Here is a 23,553-nt window from a genome sequence, read left to right as displayed (position 1 = left end):
TCATTTTCGTATAGAATATACATTTTACATTGTCTGGTGTTTTGAAAAGCTCATTGTTTTCTGAAATTGCTATGTGTTTTGTTAGTGTTTCTTTGAATAAAACAATTTTGTGCAAACTGTTTTTTTTATGCTTTACTGCAGTTATCAGCCAAACCTCTAAGGTTTCTTTCTTAATTCTTTTCGAGACTTTATTGTTTCATTGAAAACAGTATAGCTATAACTTTAAGTTTAATAAAAAAAAAACTTTTATAACTCTTATCCTGATGTTTCTTGACAATGCATTCATATCAGATGAGGAAAAGCATATGACAAATCTATTATTTTTAAGAAAAATTCAGAATGGGAAGAGCACAAATGACCTTTGGAATGTTATGACGTACAGTAGGATATTTAGATATGTAGCCTACATAAAATGCGTTTAAAACTGTACAAGTCAAACTCTTCTCAACTTTATTGGAGTTTAACATTGCAATAAAAATGTTTTACTCTATTTTGAAATTATCACATGTGTTTATGATGCGGAGTATTCGATTGTTTTCCAATGTTTCTTTTTTTATATACTCTTTTGAGTCTTAAAGGCTTCAAATTAAGTTTGGAAGTGGAAACGTGGGAAGCACGCGGTCGTGACGTAGAACTCCCGCGACGGCGCAGCAGGAAACAGACGTCTGTTGATCCAAAATGGCGTCCTTGATCCTTCAGTCTGGAGTGGGTTAGCATGAAACCTACCCGATTAAACCTCTTCTGACACGGTTCGGCTCTTTGTAGTCGGAATAATTCATTCGTATCATCAAGAAGAGTTCATCTAAACTAGCGGAGACGCGTTTAGATGCTGTGAGGTAAAGTAAACCTGCTGTTTTTCGAAAGTGAAAGTCATTAGCCGGTGCAGATCTGATACATCGCTTAAAAATATCTAGAAAAGCACAACAACTACAGAATTTATATTAATAACGACGCTAAATGTCTTCAGCACACTTGATTGAGCATCATGGCAGGTTTATTTCCATCCTAAAGCTTGAATCTGAGTCATAAAACCCGTGTTATTGATTATTATTGGATCACGTGATGAATTCATGCAGATCATTAGTACAAATATGGATTAGAAAAATACACAAAGATGCCATTTCTGACACTTTGAATGTTTAATAGTGATCTGTCGGGTGTTAATGAAAGTAACCTATTTTATTATTGTTTCGAGTAATTATTATCTGGCACGAGTGTGTTTACTTCCGTTTAAAAATGTCCTTTCTCGTGTTTGATCTTGTGTCACTTCCTCCTGTGTTGAGGACAGATGTTCCTCTTTTGTTCCAGGGACTGAACGTGCTCTGAATTAAGACACACTCTACTCGAGGTTAATTGTGTTTGCTTTAGGGAACTGGTTCACTAGAATATTAACTGTGTCAGTGCTCTCTCTCTCTCTGTGTGTCTGTGTGTAACTCTCTCTCTTTGTGTGTGTGTGTGTGTGTGTGTAACTCTCTCTCTCTCTGTGTGTGTGTGTGTAACTCACTCTCTCGGTGTGTGTGTAACTCTCTATCTCTTTCTGTGTGTGTGTTTGTGTAACTCTCTCTCTCTCTCTCTGTGTGTGTGTGTGTGTATAACTCACTCTCTCGGTGTGTGTGTAACTCTATCTCTCTCTCTGTCTGTGTGTGTGTGTGTGTTCAGGAGGAGATGGCGGGCCGTAGAGTCGAGTGTTTGTGGAAACATCATGTTATGGAGCAGCTGAAGCAGAGAGACAGAGTTCAGCGTCAGGCCTTTGAGGAGATCATACACCAGTGTAAGACACACACTTTTTTTTTGTTCGTTAGGTATTGTTATGTGAGATGGAAGTGATTTTATTATTATTGTTATAGTTAATAATAACACTAATAATAAATGATTTTAATTCATTTTTGATTGTTGCTGAAATGTTATTGCATTGATTGCAAATTGATAATAAATTAATAATAATAAAAAAGCATTATTGTAAATCTAAGATCATTCTAAAGAGATTAACAATATCTAAAATCTAAAAAAAATATTGATTTAATTGATTTGTATTAACAATCAAGAGTCTAAATCATACATATCTTCTTAACCACTGAATATTAAGGTAAAATAATAATAATATTTTCCAACAAATTAAATACAAATAAATATTCCTAGACATTTTTTTTTGTTTTTGTTTTATAATCTTCCAATATGTGTTTTCTGATGTCCTAAATGAAAAAAAAATAAAAATAATAATAATATGATGCATCTTCTTTTAAATTATTTTCCTGTCTGATACGATTTCTTTATCTAGTTTCTCTGGTTCTCTCTGTCTCCAGATAACCGGTTGTTAGAGAGGTCTGATCTTCAGGTTGTTTTTTCTGAACGTCTCCAGACCGAGAAATATGAGCATCAGAACCGACACGACCTCAGGTGCTCATAAAAGGAGAAAGGAGATAACGTGTGGAAAGAAGAACATTATCCAAATATGAATTATTGCATTATGAATACAAAAAAGTAACATGGTGTGTGTGTGTTTGTGTGTGTGTGTGTGTGTGTGTGTGTGTGTTAGTCCGGGCGTCGAGGGCGGTCGCAGTGATTCCCTGCAGCAGGAAATGGCTCAGATGAGAATTAAACATCAAGAGGAGCTAACGGAGCTGCACAAGAAACGAGGAGAGGTGAACAGTAATTTGCATTTCAACAGCTACATTTACATTTCAATACCTGTTCAGCATTCAGTAGCTTGACCCTTCTGATTAGTTTTAAATTCCTTGTCTTGTGACTTGAGTATGAGTGTATTTAGATATGATTTTGTAGGAACATCTTAATAGCTCACTGCTTAAACTTCAACAGCAATGATATCAAGTCCCTCTGGATAAAAGCATCTGCTAAATGACTAAATGACTAAATGTAATGTAAATGTAGCATTAGAATCGGTACCTTTATACTTCAAAATCAGTTTAAACTATCCACTTCATGGAATCAATTAAGGAATCATATTTAGTGGTTGACCGATATATCGGCCGATATTTGGCATTTTTCAAATGTATGCATTGCAATAAATTTTTCTGCTTGGCCGATGTGTTCAATGCGGGACTTTTATTTTGACGGCTGAGAGTCTCAGAGCACTCATTGGTCGTGTTTATTTAATATTTATTTATTTGTGAAAAATCCTTTTCATCTAAAAGTATAAGCATTTTTCTTTTACACTTTTTTTTATTGATTGTCAAATTATTTCAAATTTCTTTTTCTATTACTGTTAATTATATGTATACAATTTTATATACAAATGTATTTATTTTTCGTTTATTTTAAAAACAAATCTGTGTGGGAAACAGATTATTATAATTACCTAACTAATTAACTAACTATTTAAACTTAGTCGATATTTCTATCTCAAATTAATAAAAAAAAAAAATTGGATACATTTAAAAAAAATACTTATAACATTTTTCAAAAACACTTGTCAAAATTGCTAAAACATTAGATTAAATTAAAGTATAAAAAAAACTGAAAATATATATTTTTCAAGTTACTGTACAAGCAATTGCCAGTATTTAATATTATTTATATGCTATTATTTTTTTTAATTATGTTAGTTTATATTTATAATTATATGTGCTTTTATCATTTTTATTCGGATTAACAAACATACAACAAAATTACTAAAACTTTAACTCACAATACAGTGAAAAACGGAATTATAAAAATTACAATTTAATTTAAAATATGAAAAAAAACTATAGTATCAGTGATACTAAAATAGCACTGGTGGGAAAACATGCCAATAAAACTATAATTTCTTTGTGTTTTTGCAGTTGGCTCAGAGCGTGATTGAACTAAACAACCAGATTCAGCAGAAAGACAAAGAGATCCAGAGTAATGAAGCCAAGTGAGTTCAGTGTGTGTGTGCTTTATGAATCTGATTGAGATCAGCGGTGTGTGACGGTTTCTCATGTGTGTGTTGTCAGGATGCAGGAGTATCAGCATCAGATCTCTCATCTGGAAGGAGAGTGTCGCGATCTGCGCAACTCTCTGGCCGATCTGGAACGAGCCAATCAGACGCTTCGAGACGAGTACGATGCCCTGCAGATCACGTTCAGCGCTCTGGAGGAGAAACTACGGAAAACCACAGAGGACAATCAGGAGCTGGTGACACGCTGGATGGCCGAGAAAGCGCAGGAGGCCAACAAACTCAACGCTGAGAACGAGAAGGACACCAGGTCAGAAGCACACACCATTCAACTCAAGTTTCTAAAATACACTTTCTTTTGTACAAGCTTTAAGTGCATCATGTGTGTAAACGACCTCGTTAACGGCTCGTATTGATTGATCAGTCGTTAAGGGTCGTTTAAAAACAATGGAAATAAGTGATTGGCCGCCACCCATCAGTTTCTGACCATCTATGCTGAAAAAACAAGGGGCTCGTTTCCTGACCCTCCATGCAGAAATGAGCTCATTGTGATTCTCCTCCTGATTGGTTGTTTGAAACCGGCTGGGAGGGTTCAATAGAGTTTAAATGTGTGTTAAACACACTGAAATCCTTGCAGACGCAGACAGGCGAAGCTTCAGAAGGATCTGGCGGAAGCAGCGAAGGAACCTCTTCCTATAGAGCCGTGAGTTTGTTTAGAAATATGTCTGCTAGGTACAGTGGGAATTTTACTCCACATACAGGGTTTGTGATATAGTAACATGGTCAATTTAAACCTTTTGATTCACAATCTTAGTGGAAACACTCTTTGTGAGCACACTCTTTTAAAAATTATAAACTTTTGTATCTATGACAGTGTTATTTGCATGCTATTGTAGTATTTAATCATTTTGAATTGGCTTTTACGTTTTAGTAACTTTTAAAAATATTTATATTCAGCATTTAGATTTATAATTTGTTTTTCATTATTAATTGTATTAACATTAGTACTTAAACTGATTTATGGCAATTAGTTGTCAGCAGCATTTTAAATATTCATTTTTCAAGTGCTTTTCAGTTTTCATTATAATTAAAAAAATTTTTTTTAAGATTTCTATTTAAAAAAAAATTTTAATATATAATTTTAGTACTTAAACTTGTTTATAAGTTATTTTCCAAGGCAGCTTTTTTTAAATTGAAGTGTTTCATGTTTAAGTTACTTTATTTACATCTTATTTTGGCTTTATTTCAAAAAACGTTTTTTTATATGGTTTTATTTATCATTAAAAACCAAGATTATACCTGCCAAGATTATATCATAGATATTTTCTGTTAATATTTACTCATTTGATTTGAATTTTGGGTAGTAGTTTTTGCCTTTTATGAAGGTATATTGTTTATAACCATATCAAAATACAACATATCATCCTTTTTGTCAATTTTTTTTTTAAATGTATGAATTCAAGCCCTGGTTGATTTCTGTAGCGTTTGAGAATCCTGTTAAATAATTTTGAAATCTCACTGAATGTTGTTTTCTGATTGGTTTAGAGATGATGACATCGAAGTTCTCTCAGAGGATGCTGGGAAGGCAACGGGTGAAACGTCACCGAGCAGACAGACCAGTCGCACACCCAGGTGAACACACACACACACACACACACGGAGTCACAGATGTCCTCACTGAATGCAGTAACTGATGCTGTGTGTGTGTTTCTCAGCAGACGAGCGTCTCAGCCTCCTCCTGCTGGACTGCTGGATTCCATCTCTAATATCTTTGGGTATGTTTCAGTCTGTGTGTATGGACACAAATGTTTCTTTTTGTCTTCATTTTGTCCATAAAACTTGTCTAGAACATCTCCAGGTCATATTTAAGCTCAAAATCTAAAGAAATAATCCTAAAATGTGCAAAAACACTTCTTATTTTGGTCTCGACATGTTTTTATTACTCTCTTCTGTGTGAGTGTGAGAGAGAGAGAGAGAGAGTGTATGTGTGTGTGAGAGTGAGTTAGTGTGTGAGAGTGTGTGTGCACGAGTGTGTGTTTGTGTGAGTGAATGAGAGAGAGAGTGTGTGAGTGAATGAGAGAGTGTATTTGTGTGCGTGAGTGTGTGTGTTTGTGTGTAAGAGTGAGTTAGTGTGTGAGTGTGTTTGCGAGTGTGTGTGAGTGAGAGAGAGTGTGTGTGAGAGAGAGTGTGTAAGAGTGAGTGTGTATGAGAATGTGTGTGAGAGAGTGTGAGTGAGAGAGCGAGAGAGTGTGTGTGTGTGCACGAGTGTGTGTTTGTGTGAGTGAGAGAGAGAGTGTGTAAGAGTGAGTGTGTGTGAGAGTGAGTTAGTGTGTGAGAATGTGTGTGTGTGTGTGTGAGAGAGTGTGAGTGAGAGAGAGAGTGTGTGTGTGTGTGTGTGCGTGAGAGAGGGAGTGTGTAAGAGTGAGTGCGTGTGTGAGAGTGAGTTAGTGTGTGAGAGTGTGTGTGTGTGTGTTTGTGTGAGAGAGAGAGAGAGAGAGAGAGAGTGTGTGTGTGTGTGTGTGTGTGTGTCTCATACTACACTCTCTCTGTGTCTGCAGCTTGTCTGATTCTGTCCAACCTGGTCTCGTCCCATCTGACTCCAGGTGATGTGTGTGTGTGTGTGTGTGTGTGAGAGAGAGAGAGGGATTCTGTGCTGATGTGAACCCAGAAGCATGCTAACAGAATTATATTTCAGAAGGGCTGTGAGATGGATTGTGGGTAGCCGCTCCTCGATGTCTGCAGGCTGCCTGTTGCTCTGTGTGTAGTTGTGTGTGAGTTTTGGCTGGGTGGGTGATCTATCAGGTGAAACCACGAGCTGGGAGACACTGTCTATCAACTTTATATTGGTTTTGCATTCGCTGATTGAGTGATTAATGTCTGGTATAATAGTGCATTTATTTAGTTATTATATATAGTCAATTATAAGGTTTCCAGTGGGGCATCTGAAGCTCAGAAAAATGGTTTTACAATCAATGCAAATAAAAAAAACACACACACACAAAACTCATGTTAATCACAATTAAATGCATATTTTTATTTATTTCATTGAGTTTTACACAAGCTTTCAATTTGTTTGTATTTAGCCTTTATCATGTTTTATTAAACCACATTATCAAATTGTAAAAATAGTTAATTTGTGTGCATTTTATGCCATTAAAAATATATGTAGTTATGATTTATTTCAGATGTCTATTAAATTGCAATTTATTACTCAGATTTTATACAATTATCATAATTTATAAAACTTATAACTTAAACAATTTGAGGGTAAAATATATATTTTAAATACAGACAAGCATTTTCAGTTTGTATTACACACATCTATAAAAATGAAAGTGAGTTTTAAATATATCAGTATCATCACCCAACCAAACTGGCTGCATAGATTTGAGTTTGCTTTGAAGTGTCTGAGTTGCATTAGTTTTATTTGTGAGTCACAGAGGTGAGTTTTACATGCGATGCTATAAAACAGGTTTACAGATGCAGTTATAACCGCTTCAGTCCCTGAATGACCCTCTTTATGCGGATGATCCAGACTTCAGCTCAGCCTGTGTGACACGTGCACTTTCTTTCCCTCAGAAGGCGTCGCTCGGTGAATTCGTTCGGCTCGTCTCCTGAAAGCGCGGAGGTGCCGTCATCCTGCGCTGATGTCCGAGTTCCCTCCACTGCGCTCCACGTCTTTGTGAGTGTCACTTTCACTCTTTCTCTTTCATGCATCCTTCACTTCTGATCTGCAGAGGTCAGGGTTTAAAGGTCAGTGATGTGATGTAAAAGGTCTGACATCCAGGTCTCCTCCCAGTCTGCTCGGCCCTCCCAGCAGCCCCTCTTAATTATTTCCCAGCATGCTTTAGTCGTGCATCGCTGGTTCGAGGTGGCGGCTGATACTTTGGACGTTTTTGCTGAATAAGAGTCTATTAGAGAACCGATTGTGAACTCAACAGCGGCGTCCAACAGAACGACGACACGAAGGAGGGCCAGACGGGAGGAGGACGTTAAACTGGTGCATGATCTCAAGTTTTCAAGCTGAGACCTTTCAAACAAGCTCAAAACAGGAGGAAACCCGGTTAATTTGACTCATTTTGCTTTAGACTGTGAGTAAGTGGTAATTTGGTTGAATTTCCATTACGTTTGCAGTCAAAGTTTGGTGAATCTCATTGCTACAAGTTTTAAAAGCAACAACAGGAAACCTAAGTACATATTAGTGCACTAACAGCACTGTAAATGTAAATTAATCGAATTAAATTGAATCCTTCTGTTGTGTTGCAGGTCAATTTGAACCACACTTGATTTTTCAAATTGCTTGAACTATTTATTTTTTTATAATTTTATGAATATTCCTGATTTAGGGTCATGAATGTGATTGCAAAGTTTCAACACTTTTGTGTCCCTGCAGCACAAAACCAGTCTTAAGTCATTCAAAAAATACATTGTATGGATCAAAATTCATATATCACAAAAAAAATCCATTTTTATTTTATGCCCAAAATCATTAGGAAATTAAGTAAAGATCATGCTCCATAAAGATTTTATGTAAATTTCTGACCGTAAAATATCAAAACTTAATTTTTGATTAGTAATTTGCATGGCTAAGGACTTAATTTGAACAACTGTAAAGATAATTTTCTCAATATTTAGATTCTTTGCACCCTCAGATTCCAGATTTTCAAATACCGTATTTTTCGGACTATAAGTCGCACCTGAGTATAAGTCGCATCAGTCAAAAAATACATCATGATTAGGAAAAAAACATATATAAGTCACACTGGACTATAAGTCGCATTTATTTAGAACCAAGAGAAAACATTACCGTCTACAGCCGGTACCAATCACTGAGCAGCAGAGAGCGCCCTCTGGCGGCTGGAGACGGTAATGTTTTCTATTGGTTAATTTCTCTCTGTTCATGTCAAATTAATTTTGATAAATAAGTCGCACCTGACTATAAGTCGCAGGACCAGCCAAACTATGAAAAAAAGTGCGACTTATAGTCCGGGAAAATACGGTAGTTGTATCTCAGCCAAATATTATTGCCTCTTAATAAACCATACATCGATGGAAACATTATTTATTCAGCATTCAGATGATGTATTGATCTCTATTTAAAAACAATGGCCCTTATGATTGGTTTTTTGTGTTTTGGAAAGGCTGTTCAAATTCTGTCTGGACTCCAATTGACTTTTTCCATTGGTTTCCATACAGTTTGCCATGAAATAATTTCACAAAAAAAGATGGAAATAATTGTATTTGTTTTGTGTGTGCAGATAATTTAGAACATAAAAATAGGTGGGTTAAAATGACCCTTATAAATTTATGAAATTTTAAAATGTGAAGTAACAAATAAAAAAGATAAAGCCATTATATACATAAATTGTCATTGCAATACATGTGTAGTATACATTGTATATCTGTATGGATTTATTTTATATTTTAAAATTAAATGCAATTTGCATATCTCAAATAAAATTAGTTCTTATAAATCACATTCTCAAAATATCACTAATTTAATAGATACGCATTTTTGCAAACACATTACATAAAAGGTCTATTCACAACGTAAAGAATGCATGCATCTATTAATTTCTCGTATTTAGTTTTTTAGTCTCTGACAGGCTACAATAAAGCTGTTTTTACATGAATCTGTAGTGCCAGTTTATTTATTTGTGCATGATTTGCATGGAAATCAACACAAAACCCACATTTTCAGGCGGATTGAATCTCCTAAAGCAGAAGGGTAAAACTCAAAACCATTTGTGTTTGTGTGTAGGACGCCCACGATGGAGAAGTGAACGCCGTGAGGTTCAGTCCTGGTTCCCGTCTGCTTGCCACGGGAGGAATGGACCGCAGGGTGAAGCTCTGGGAGGTCGCTTCTGGTACTGTACACCTGTATTATCATTCACCGTTTCATCAGGGTTCAGAGGTCAGTGATGAGATGTAAAAGGTCTGAAGCCTCCGTCTCCTTCCCGTCCTCCCGTCCCTCCCAGCAGTCCTCTTCATTCGGTCCAGCTTGCTCTAGTCGTGCATCGCTGGTTGCAGGAGGCGGCTGATATTTCGGACGTTTCTGCTGTGTATATATAGAGTCTTTTAGAGAATAAGAAGGCTTTAAAACAGCAGCGTCAGACAGAAGCACGACACACAGGAGGGCCGGACTGAAGGAGAACGCCTGACAGGCTCATGATCTCAAGTTTTCAAGCTGAGACCTTCAGTCGTTTCAATGTGGAAGTTATGCAGTTTCACAAATTTTAATGAAACAACTGCAGAACCAGGATCTGTTAAGCTTCAGTAGGTGTTCTGCTCTTGTCTGTGTGGGGTTATAAAAGCTTATTTTGTTTCTCCAGGGCGTTGTGAACCTAAAGGTGCGCTGACGGGCAGTAATGCTGGAATCACCAGTATAGAGTTTGACAGTGCGGTGAGTTATTGTCTACTTTATTATTAACATAACATCTTTAAATAAGTGTAGATGCTGCTGATAAAAGAGAAGAATATGTGATATGCCAACATAGAGCCCTGTGGTGTCCCTAATGCAGAAAACACAGACGCAATCAAGGAAATCCATCATTTACTGATGAAGCTTACGATATAATTGGTGGATTTTGGGCAAATTTTTGGATTAATAAATCAATTTGAGGGTCATAAGCATTTCACCATTTTATTTGATAAAAATTATCCTTATAAAGGTCTTAAGTTCTTCACTGCAAGATTGATTATTGTGAAAAATAGTAGTTATTTTTTATTAATTTAATATTTGATTAACATTAAATGTATGTTCATTTTAAACTTTTCAACAGGTTTCAACTTTAAATGCATCTGGATTTTTTATGAGAATTGTAAAAAATTGCAAACTAAATGTTAATTTATTTAATTAAATATTAATTACATTAATATTACTAGATTCATATTTAACTTTTAAGTGCTTCACTACAAGCCAGAAAATTACATTTGGTTTAACTTGGCAGAAATGTCACTATTTTTTTTAAATAATAATAATAATAAATAATAAATTTAATAATACATTTTTTTTAAGTAAATAAAAAACAATATTCTTTTTTTTTAAACGATTTTTTATTTTTTTTTGACCGCAGGGTGAAGTTAGTTGGTTAGTTTTTAGAATATTAAATTGTTAAAGTTTAATGAATTCAATTGATTTAAACAAGATATTTGATTTAAAATAATTTTTAAAGAACCCAGAAAAATATTATATAGAGAACTGAATTTGGGGTGAAAATAAAAATGTATATCATATGGCCATAAAGACCTGTTAAAATGAGAATTGCAAATTGTCCATATTTTGTTACTGGTGGAAAAAAAGTTTGGGTTGGAAAATATTCTTAAAGTCAGCAATTTTTAAAAAAATTCATGTTATTGATCTTATTGTGATCGAGTCAACAAACATTTATATTATAATTCTCAACAGAGCCATGATTTGCTGCTAATTATAACTCAGAGGATACAGTCATTGTTTATAATATCGGCTAAGCGGACATTTTCATTCAAGAGAGTATTTTATTGTACAAAACATTTACTTTTATTCATTCAGCTGATGCTTTACAAAGGTGTGTACACAAAATGCTTATGCATCCATTTAAATGCATGTATCTGCTAAATATTTCAACTGTCTTAGGAGTTAGAGAGAGAGAGAATTAAAAGGGTCTTAATTTCAGACCATCAATCTTTCTAAAACAGCGATATGTGGTGCATGTGTTGAACACAGATGAAAGAGAGGTGTGTGTTACTGTGGTGACTGACAGCAGTGTGTTTGTGCTCTCAGGGCTCGTATCTACTGGCTGCGTCGAATGATTTCGCCAGCAGAATCTGGACGGTTGATGACTTCAGGCTGAGGGTGAGCCACATGCGTACTAACATATAATCAAAGACTGAGCAGTTGTTTTAGTCTAAACGCATGTTTAGCTGGAAATGTTACAAAGGTTTAAAGTCTTATTGACAATAAAGTGTCTTTTATTGTTCATGCATTTAATTATTGATGATTTCAGTGTTTTTTTTTTTGTGTGTCAGAAATTTACGAGATTACAAGATTCAAGTCTGAAAACTTCGAGAATAACATAAAAAAAAACCTTAGTGAATAAAGTTTACTTTAAACTCTTCATATTTCGACTTTATTCTCGTAGTAGGCCTATAACGAGTTTATTCTCGTAGTATTTTAACTTTGTTCTGGTATTTTGACTATTCTCATAGTATTACGACTTTATTCTCGTAGTATTACAACTTTATTTTCGTAGTATTAACGTAGTATTGCTACTTTATTCTCGTAGTATTTCGACTTTATTCTCCTAGTATTACGACTTTATTCTTATAGTATTACGACTTTATTCTTATAGTATTATTAATTTATTCTCTTAATTTTTAAATTTATTCTCATATTTCTACTTTATTCTCGTAGTTTACAACTTTATTCTCGTAGTATTAACGTAGTATTGCTACTTTATTCTCATTGTATTTCGACTTTATTCTCCTAGTATTACGACTTTATTCTCGTAGTTTACAACTTTATTCTCGTAGTATTAACGTAGTATTGCTACTTTATTCTCATTGTATTTCGACTTTATTCTCGTAGTATTACGACTTTATTCTCGTAGTATTACGACTTTATTCTCCTAGTATTACGACTTTATTCTCCTAGTATTACGACTTTATTCTTATATTATTATGAATTTATTCTCTTAATTTTTAAATTTATTCTCGTATTTCGACTTTATTATCGTAGTTTACAACTTTATTCTCGTAGTTTACGACTTTATTCTTGTAGTATTTCGACTTTATTCTCGTAGTTTACAACTTTATTTTTGTAGTATTTCGACTTTATTCTCGTAGTTTACAACTTTATTCTTGTAGTATTTCGACTTTATTCTCGTAATATTACGACTTTATTCTCGTAGTATTTCGACTTTATTCTTGTAGTATTTCGACTTTATTCTCGTAGTTTCAACTTTATTCTTGTAGTATTTCGACTTTATTCTCGTAGTTTACAACTTTATTCTTGTAGTATTTCGACTTTATTCTCGTAGTTTACAACTTTATTCTTGTAGTATTTCGACTTTATTCTCGTAATATTACGACTTTATTCTCGTAGTATTTCGACTTTATTCTCATAGTAATTTGACTTTATTCTCATAGTATTTCGACTTTATTCTTGTAGTTTACAACTTTATTCTTGTAGTATTTCGACTTTATTCTCGTAATATTACGACTTTATTCTCGTAGTATTTCGACTTTATTCTCATAGTAATTTGACTTTATTCTCATAGTATTTCGACTTTATTCTCGTAGTTTACAACTTTATTCTTGTAGTATTTCGACTTTATTCTCATAGTATTCTCGTAGTATTTCAACTTTATTCTCGTAGTATTCTCGTAATATTACGACTTTATTCTCATAGTATTTCGCTTTTTTCTCGTAGTATTACGACAATTCTCCTAGTATTACGACTTTATTCTCATAGTATTTCAACTTTATTCTCCGAATCTTTTTTTTTTTTTTTTTTTTTACGTGGCACTAAAACGTCGTCGTACAAACATTATATCCATGCAACTTAAAAAAAAAAATGCAGCTGCAGCAAACTTGCAAGTTTTATTTGTTGGGTCATAGGTCAGTGATGTGATGTAAAAGGTCTGATGTCCAGCCCTTCTTTCAGTCTTCTCGCCCTCCCAGCCTGCCCTGTTGATTTTCCCAGCATGCTCTAGTTGTGCATCCCTGGTTTGATGTGGCGGCTGATATAATGGATGTTTCTGCTGCATAAGAGTTTTTCTAGAGAATCCAGTGAGACTCTGACAGAAGCATCCCACAGAAACACGACACACAGGAGGGCTTGACTGAATGAGGCTGGTCAGCTGATCTCAAAAATCATTCTGAGACCTGAATCTGTGCTGAACTGAATCTCGTTTGTTACTAGAAACAACACATCTTTAAATATTTAATTCGTTGTGTTTGTCTTTTCCAAAAGCACACGCTCACAGGGCACAGCGGGAAGGTTTTATCTGCACGGTTTCTCCTCGATTACACTCGGATCGTCTCCGGCAGCTACGATCGAACGCTCAAGCTCTGGGATTTACGCAGCAAAGTCTGTAAGAGACTCTTAGTATTTACACTTCTTCTTAAATGCCACTGTCTTTGAGTAAGATGCAAAACGGTGCTTGAAAATAATGTTCAATTTTTTTTCCTTTTGCTTGACCTTCAGAACATTTTGTTTGCCCATCTGTGTTGCAAACTAAATATTAACATTAATTCATATTAAATTAATTGAATTAATGTTAATTTATTTAAATAGTCTTTTTTATATATATATATATATATATATATATATATATATATATATATATATATATATATATATATTTATTTTAATATATTTGTAAAATATTTTTATAATTTAATATCACATTAATGCTTGTTTAACATTGAATTAAAATTAAATATTAGTTCATTTTCAAGTTTTCAACAGGTTTTAACTTTAAATGCATCAGAATGTCTAATGAGAATTGTAAAAAAAATTGCAAATTAAATACTAATATTAATAACATTATTATATCATTAATATAAGTTCATTTAGTTTTTACAATTAATATCAATTTAGTTTAACATTACATTAATTCTTGATTAAATATTACTTCATTTTAAACAAAAAATTGCAAATTAAATACTAATATTAATAACATTATTATAACATTAATATTAGTTCATTTTGTTTTTTAAATATCAATTTAGTTTAACATTACATTAATGTTTGATTAAATATTAGTTCATTTTAAACTTAACTACAGGTTTCAACTTTAAATGCATCAAAATATCTAATAAGAATTTTATTCTAAATATGAATGAATGAATTAATTTATTTATCCAAATATTACATCAATATTTAATTAATATTAAATATTAGTTAATTTTGTTTTAATTTGATTAATTATTTTTAAAATAATATCAATTTAGTTTAATATTACATTAATACTCTGATCAAATTTAATTAGCAATAAATATTAAGTTTTCAACTTTTCAACCGGTTTCAACTTTAAATGCATCAGAATTTCTAATGAGAATTGTTTAATTATTTTTAAATTAATATCAATTTGGTTTAATATTACATTAATAATTTAATCAAAATTATTTAACATTAAATATTAGTTTTTTTGTAACTTCAACTTTAAATACATCAAAATTTCCAATGAGAATTGATTATTTTTTAATTAAATTAAATAAATTTTAACTACATTAATATTTAATGAGCAGAAACAGACAGAACTAAAATGTGAGAAAGTAGCTAGTTTTCTGGTAGCTGATGTTTTATTGAACCGTTATTTCATGAGAATTGCTGGTTGCTTTTAATTGTCTTGAAGTATGTAATAAGACGCTCTCTTTCTCTCAGGCATGAAGACGGTGTTTGCTGGCTCTAGCTGTAATGACATCGTCTGCACGGAGCAGTGTGTGATGAGCGGACACTTCGATAAGAAGATTCGTTTCTGGGACATCAGGTGAGTGGTGATCTGACCGGAGAAGACGTAGAGTTAGGATGCAGTGCTCAGATCACTAATGTCTCTGGTGTTTAGGTCTGAGAGTACCGTTCATGAGCTGGAGCTGCTGGGACGCATTACATCTCTGGATCTCAATCACGACCGGACCGAGCTGCTGAGCTGCTCTCGTGACGATCTGGTGAAGATCATCGATCTGCGCAGTAATGCAGTGCGACAGACGTTTAAGTGCGTTGCTCACAGCTTCTTCACTGTATAATAGCTGTTATTGCTTCTATTGTTCTCATTTGGAAGTCGCTGTGGATAAAAGCGTCTGCTAAATGTACAATGTACTTAAAATGCATGGAGATTTTTCATAAAAATGCTCATTTTTGTTTCTCTCCTGTGCTTCTGCAGTGCTCAAGGCTTCAAGTGTGGTTCAGACTTCACCAGAGTCACGTTCAGGTGAGAGCAGTCAACTGCATGAGTTTGTCTTTTTTTCATATATATATATATATATGTTCTTGAGGAAATCCTGTCTACTCATCATAGCTTTCGTTCAGCTCATGAAGCGGGTGAATCAGCTGACTGCTTCTGTAATTCTGTAAAGTGTGTGTGTGTGTGTGTGTGTGTGTGTTTTCAGTCCTGATGGGAGTTATGTGGCGGCTGGTTCTGCAGACGGCGTTCTGTACATCTGGAACGTTCTGACGGGGAAACTAGACAAGACCCTTGATAAGGGTCACAGGTGAGCAGGACAAACACTCTCTCTCTCTCTCTCTCTCTCTCTCTCTCTCTCTCTCTCTCTCTCTCTCTCTCTCTCACACACACACACACACAATCAAACGCACACACTCTCACAAGCGCACAAGTCACACACAATACATGCACAAATACACACTCTCTCACACACATGCACACTCACACACATAAACACACACATGCACAAATACACACTCTCTCTCACACACATGCACACTCACACACATAAACACACACATGCACAAATACACACTCTCTCACACACACGCACACTCACACACATAAACACACACATGCACAAATACACACTCTCTCACACACACGCACACTCAAGCACACATGCACACTCACACACACACATATATGCACAAATACACACTCTCTCACACACACGCACACTCAAGCACACACACACATATATGCACAAATACACACTCTCTCACACACACGCACACTCAAGCACACACACACATATATGCACAAATACACACTCTCTCACACACACGCACACTCAAGCACACACACACATATATGCACAAATACACACTCTCTCACACACACGCACACTCAAGCACACACACACACATATATGCACAAATACACACTCTCTCACACACACGCACACTCAAATACACACACATGCACACTCACACACACACATATATGCACAAATACACACTCTCTCGCACACTCAAGCACACACACATGCACACTCACACACACACACACATGCACAAATACACACTCTCTCACACACACGCACACTCAAGCACACACACATGCACACTCACACACACACACATGCACAAATACACACTCTCTCACACACACGCACACACATGCACACTCACACACATGCACAAATACACACTCTCTCGCACACTCAAGCACACACATGCACACTCACACACACACATGCACAAATACACACACGTGACTAAAGCACAAACACACTCTCACACAAACGCACACACACACACTCCCTCACAAATACACACTCATAATCGCTCACACAACACATGCACAATCATACACAAACACGCACACACTCCCTCACACATGCACACTCATAGTCATGCACACACACAACACATGCATATACACTCACACAAACACTCACACACACAATACATGAACAAGCACGCACAAACACATGCACACACAGCACATGCCCACACACACACATACACTCTCTCTCACTCACTCAAACACACACACAACACACGCACACAATCACAAACACAGACAAAAAGGCCTTAGTTTAAACTCGCCCCCTTCTGCCTTTAAAGGGGTAGTTCTTCCCAAAATGAAGATTCTGTCATTAATGACTCACCCCCAAACCCGTAAGAACCTCGTTCATCTTCAGAACACAAATCAAGATTTTTTGGATGCAATCCGAGAGCTTTCTGACCATGCATCGACTGCTTTGAAACTGAAACATTCAAGTCCCAGAAAGGCAGTAAGAAGATGGTTAAAATAGTCCATGTGACATCAGTGGTTCAACCGTAATGTTAGGAAACTGAAGCTGCGTGAATTCTATTTGTGCACAAAGAAATCCAACGTCATTACTTTATTAAACAATTCTTGTTTTGTTTTTTTGTAAAATGATTTAAAATATAATTGAGATAGGTTGGATGTTGTATTTTCAAATGTGGAGGTCTTGCTCATACGGGACATTTACATCTAGAGACCTGCAAAGATAGTATTCTTAGTATGTCCTTCTGAACATACCTGTGTTTATGAATAATGCACAGCTGTACAAATGCATGGTTCTTTCTGTCCTGTCTGTAGTTCTGCCATAAACTCGGTGTCCTGGTCTCCATCGGGTGTGTACGTGGCCAGCGTTGAGAAAGGAAGCAAGGCCGTGCTCTGGTCTGACATGTGATTGGATGAAACGGACTGTGACTACAGAAGGAGAGTGAGCCCACCCTCACGTCCCACCGGCCTCTTGAACTACCTTTCCCACAATGCCATCTGTTCGGCTGTCTGTGTATGTGTGATTGGACAGCACCGTACACGTGTAATACATATTTATATCATCTTTCATGTACTCTGTCTCACACACACTCGATGTGAGTTGATGGAGATCACTGTGACTCTCACTGTCCTACACGACTCTTACTGCTTATTTTAACACGGCTCTAAAATAGTGTGTGTTTGTGTGTGTTTACGGTCAGAGTTTATGCTCTGCTTTTTGCAGATACAGGCCATTAAGCTGTGTGTTTGTGTCTGAGTGTGTGTGTGTGTGTGTGTGTGTTTGTGTGTTGGATGCAGTTCCAGTTGAACTCTATAGATGGCACTGTTCACAATTTGTTTTTTCCTAGAGCAGAAATCCCGTATCTCCCTTTTTTACAGTCTTGAATAAAAGGCATGTATTGAACGGTGACCCAATTCTCTTTAGGGTGAGACTCACAAAGAAATGTCTATTTTCTGATAAAATCAAATGAAAATATTTTGTTCAAAGAAAATGGGAGGCATCCCTTTTTTATGATCATTTGCATTGACATTTTGGCGTATTTAAACACATTTTACCCTCATATTCTGTATCGCAAAAAATGTTATGAATGAAAAAATACATTGTTATACAGAAATAATCTTCCTGTCCATAAAGTGTTTTCTTTATTAAAATCTGCATAAATTAAAACCAGTAAAGCTGCCATTGTTATTTAGTTATAAAAAATATATTTTATTTTATTTTATGTAATTATAATTTATTTTATATAATTATTTCCAAATGAAAGTTTTTTTGGATTGTAGTAATTGTGTTCATGTATAAAATATGGAAAATAAATGTAAAAATTCTGAAATATAATTCTGAATTCTTTAATTTTCTTTAGGCAGAACATAAATTCTATTAAATTGCAGAATATTTTGGGTGAAAATGTGTTTAGATAAAAAACAAAAAACAATGTACATGCATAAAATAATATAAAAAATATGAATAAAAATACATTTTTACTATAAAAAAATAATTAAAAAAGACTTTTTTATGCAAAAGTTGTTTCTTTATTTTGATTTCTAGGTCAAAGTAAGCATCACTTAATTTTGTGAGATTACCCATATGTTGATTTTAATGCTCTAATTTTTTGTCACTTTAAAAAAAAAAAATGTTTTGCCGTGCATGAAATTCAAAGATATTTCCCACAATTCTTTCCTATGTTTGACATGTTTATTTGAATCTGCTGATTAATAGGTGTCAGTTCAGTAGAGCAAATGATTTATGAAGCATAGTAGTTTATTTCCTGATACCATAGTTGATTTGACACAATTGAAAACGAGACCAATCACAGCACTCTTTGCCCTAAGCCCCTCCCCTCAGATCCCGTGTGTGTGTGTGTGTGTTGAACTGGTGTACGATGCATGCAATGACGCAGTACGTGTGCGGTGAGAAGTGTGTGTATGTGTGTGTGTTTTAGTGGAGAAAGTGATGCTCTTGTTCTTTATCTTTATTTTATTTCTATTTCATGCATACTCAGCTCATATCCTGACAGCGTTTCCTCCGAGCATGACGTCTGTTTCAAATACTGTATCAAACTCTCCTTGAGCTACTTTTCAAAGGATAACAAGTGCACTTGTGGTTCGCCGTGACGCTTTCATTGAATATAAGACTGTAAAGCTCCTTCATACGCCACTGAACACTATATCTGAAGCATCTGGCTGATTTTAAGACACTCGCGTCCCCTCGTGCTCAACATCTGTCGCGGTGCCTAGCAAGTGCACTTGGTTTCAGTTGGAGGGGACTGCATACTTTATAAATGACTTGTGGGTGTGGCTTGTGTTTAGCTCCGCCCTCTCCAATGCATATGTGGGTGGGGCTGAGAGTGGGCCGGCTTAAGCGGACTGTGGGAGATAATTGTTGCTAATGTATATGAGGTCTCTGTATATGTCTGCTTAATGTTTGCACACCATAAAATGTGTGGGACGATGCTTGCGTTTGTTTGGTCTTTTCTCTGATTTTTTAAAAAGGGAAATTCACGCATGAGTGTGTAAAATGAGATGGGTGCATAATCCCATGATCTGACATCAGATGTCAGACTGCTGAGATTGACAACACAGTCTTAAATCACAGGCTTTATCGATCTACAAACACCTCTTTCTTTAATCACCCACAAGCATGCATTATTTAATAGATCATTCCAATCCTGTGTTCTGATTGGTCAGTATTCCAGAAAGAGATCAACAGTTAACCTTAGTTAATATGAAAACAATAGATCTACTAGTATTATAACAATAATAAAAAATAAAAATTGTTTTTATAATGTTCAGTCCATATGTCTTAGTCTTCTGAAAAGATACTGTTAAAGATGAACAAGGTTCTATTTGTTTACATTCAATTACATTAGTTAATATAATTATTCAAAAAAACATAGCATTTATTAGTCTTAATGCTGATTTTAACATTTAGTAATTAATGATTTACAATAAATTATATTTAAATAATTGTATATTATTTACTTTTTATAATTATTGTTGTTGTAAAATTATATAATTAATCAAATCAAAAATAATATATATGGTTAAATGACAAAAGATAATATTTTAATAATTTATTTGATTCATTTTTTAATCATTATTATTAAATATAAAATATTAGAAAAAAATATTTTGAAATTAATCAAATGAAAACAGTATATTTAATTTGATATTATTTTAATTATGTACATTAATGAGCCTAAGCTTACATAAACTAATAATGAATTGTATTTTTATTAATGTGTATTTTTTATTAATGTGTATTTTTTATTAATGTGTTTTTATTTTAACCTTTTTATTTATTATTTTTTTTTCCACGTATAATTTTTTTGTCAAAAACAGACTAAAAGCTAAGCTGCAAGTAAAATGTAAAAGTCGAGATTTTTAGTATCTCAAAGAATTACATTTAGGTGTCATGCAAACTATATCACGACTTTCCGAAAGACTTTGAAACTAAAAAATTAATCATATTGCCTACTTTTATGCTTGTCTAGAGCCTGACATCCACTTATTAATTCTGTTTAAAACAAGCTTTGACATTCTGCTAAACACCTGCTGTTGTGCTTCACAGAAAGTTGCACTGCACTCATTATACAAAGTATGCTTTTTTTGTTGCTTATTTAATGTGTGTGATATCAGAATGATATTCCTGCATCTTCATTACTTCTGCAAGCCAGTGATGATAATCTCTCCGACAGAAAAGAGCCGAAATACTGGCCCTAAAACCAGCGTCCACTCACACTTTAACTCAACACACAACATTACCTGCATCTGAACACAGACAGGTGAGTTACTGCAGCGCCACATCACCGCTCAATAAAAAATTATATATATATTAAAAAATATATATATATATATTGAATGGGATTTACAAGACAATTAATATGAAATAATAATATCCACTTATATGCACTGACATTCATTGAAATGAATTGAAGCTGCTTTAGAGTTGAAATGTAATTAGTTTCATAAATGATGAATTTTACAACATTAACGCTGTTATTTTCCTGCTTTGAAGCTCTCTGTATTGTATAAAGCACTATAGAAATTAATGTGACTCGACTCGATCTGATAATAACTGAATGTTATCTACTTTCTTTTCTCCCTGTTCTCCTCGTCCTAAAGAGAGGTGGGAAACAGTTAATATTTTCCATTGTGATTGTCCATTAACTGGTGTATATTCTGTGGGGTTCGTGTGATCTTATGCTATATCTGTAATATAATACTCTTCATATAGAGTCTTTGCGTCTCTGATTCCATGTGTTCGGTGCACAGGGAAAACTGATCGCTGATATCGGTGTCCCATCTAAATGCGATCCGTCTCTTGTGTGGAGCCCCAGTTTAGCATCGTTCTTTCAGTAAATCTGTTGTTAGTGTTCAATAGAAACTGCCCTCTGACATCAGAACAGGGGTGTGTGGCGTTAAACACCTAAAACATCTTTGTTCCTGTTTTTTGATTTACTGTTCTGCGATTTTCCTGAATCTGCGTTCAGTTGAGTTTCTCGTCTCTTTCTGTGTTTAGTGAAGACACAACTGACTTGGTGTTCGAGGAGTTTAAAAGCTCCTATCTGAACAGGGGCGGATCTAGAAAAATATTGATGGGGTGGTGAGAAGGGGGCAGGAATTTTTGAGGGGTGGCAACATATGGCAGACGTATATATACTGAATTTAGTCACAGTTATCACAGTTTGATGATAAATATATGTGCACACTACAAAAGGACACAGACTATCATTTACAAACTTAATCTCATGCAATCAATGTCTTGCATTTGAAACAGTTATAACAAACATTACAAACATATAAGGAATAAGTGACCATACCCCATAAGCACCACACACTCACTAATGCATACAGTATGCATCCACATGTCATTAAGAGCATTATAAAAGGTTCAGTGTTATCAATATGACAATTTATTATAAGAAACACAAGATTTTAACAGCCATTTCCAGCTGGGGAGACTCAAGTGATTTTCTACAGTTTAGTGTTAATCATCATCTAACTCAACCAGTCAAGAGCTACATTTAGCCTTAGATGTTATATGAATATGGTCCTGAAGCATAGCTTTTATTAGCTGACAATAATCATAAATATATAAACATTAAAGGCACAAATACAAATAGAAATTGTTTTTGAAAAATATGGTGTTATTGTTTTGGCAAGCTTAAATTAAAACATCTATGAAAACTTGTGTGATATTCCTTTAAAACAATGTTTTAGTATATCTTTTATTAAGTATATTTTGCTAAGCAATTTCTTACATAATTTCTTTGAGTTAGACCAAACTTTTTATTTTGGTGGGTTGTAACAAGAGTTTCTGTGTTTTTTAATTAACTATTATTATTAGCTTATAGGAAGTATAGCATACTCTAGTGTGCAATAGTACTATATTTCTGTTTCTTCAAATTATACCGAAATTTTATTTTGACAGGTTGTCGTAAAGACATTGCCGTTTCTGTCAGTCTGTGAATACGATACGAATGAATGACGATAGTTTTATCAAATTAAATGGTGAAATCCTTTCATAGCGCGCTGACGTGCACATGTGTAGCATACATCATGCATCAATATAGTGAAGAGCTGAAAACACCACGCGTGCTTCAGTGTGTGTGTGTGTGTGTGTGTGTGTGTGTGTGTGTGTGTGTGTGTGTGTGTGTGTGTGTACAGCACACATTCCCAGAGACGTGTATAACAACACCTTAAGGATTCCCATAAGCAGGATTTATTGTTGTGCCCCCCTTCCTCAAATATGATGATGGAAAAAAAACTACTATAGGGTTGAAAAAATAACTTTAATCAAATAAAAAACTAAATGAATAAATTATATTATTTACAACTCACAATTGTAGCTCTCCACATTTACCTGTGGCTATAACATTATTATGACTCTAATTTATTTTATAGTCTCAAGCATTCAGAAATCATGCAAAAGGAAATTAAACAGTTTTACTATGATAAAACCATGGTTTGTTTTTGTAAGGGTTGTGATAT

At 34.6% G+C, this 23,553-nt stretch overlaps 1 protein-coding gene and 3 non-coding genes across 12 annotated transcripts; all 4 read left to right on the top strand.

Moving 5' to 3' along the window:
- The first annotated feature begins 643 nt into the window (after positions 1-643).
- On the top strand, positions 644-20,013 carry LOC113058797 (autophagy-related protein 16-1-like). Of its 9 annotated transcripts, XM_026227012.1 has the most exons (21): positions 650-836; positions 1,309-1,348; positions 1,660-1,771; positions 2,304-2,397; positions 2,537-2,642; positions 3,783-3,856; positions 3,936-4,187; positions 4,515-4,580; positions 5,423-5,509; positions 5,593-5,652; positions 6,436-6,480; positions 7,457-7,559; positions 9,639-9,744; positions 10,210-10,280; positions 11,640-11,711; positions 13,830-13,950; positions 15,246-15,351; positions 15,427-15,576; positions 15,745-15,792; positions 15,971-16,072; positions 17,878-20,013. In XM_026227012.1, the coding sequence occupies exons 3-21, from the start codon at positions 1,666-1,668 to the stop codon at positions 17,969-17,971; spliced, it is 1,863 nt and encodes a 620-aa protein (XP_026082797.1). In that variant the 5' UTR covers positions 650-836; positions 1,309-1,348; positions 1,660-1,665; the 3' UTR covers positions 17,972-20,013. The 9 variants fall into 9 exon arrangements, with proteins under 9 accessions (XP_026082800.1, XP_026082798.1, XP_026082799.1 ...); XM_026227015.1 differs by lacking the exon at positions 1,309-1,348 and having other exon boundaries at positions 644-836; positions 5,596-5,652; positions 7,460-7,559; XM_026227013.1 differs by lacking the exon at positions 1,309-1,348 and having other exon boundaries at positions 644-836; positions 5,596-5,652.
- Positions 7,630-7,908, top strand: LOC113059048 (small Cajal body-specific RNA 6). Its single transcript, XR_003278056.1, has one exon.
- Positions 9,791-10,072, top strand: LOC113059049 (small Cajal body-specific RNA 6). The gene has a single exon (XR_003278057.1).
- Positions 13,474-13,742, top strand: LOC113059050 (small Cajal body-specific RNA 6). Its single transcript, XR_003278058.1, has one exon.
- Positions 20,014-23,553: the final 3,540 nt, after the last annotated feature.

The sequence above is a fragment of the Carassius auratus genome, chromosome 40 (genome assembly GCF_003368295.1).
Source record: "Carassius auratus strain Wakin chromosome 40, ASM336829v1, whole genome shotgun sequence".
Classification (NCBI taxonomy): Eukaryota; Metazoa; Chordata; class Actinopteri; order Cypriniformes; family Cyprinidae; genus Carassius; species Carassius auratus.
The sequence above is the reverse complement of the archived record's forward strand: the minus strand, read 5'-3'. Positions and strand labels throughout refer to the sequence as shown.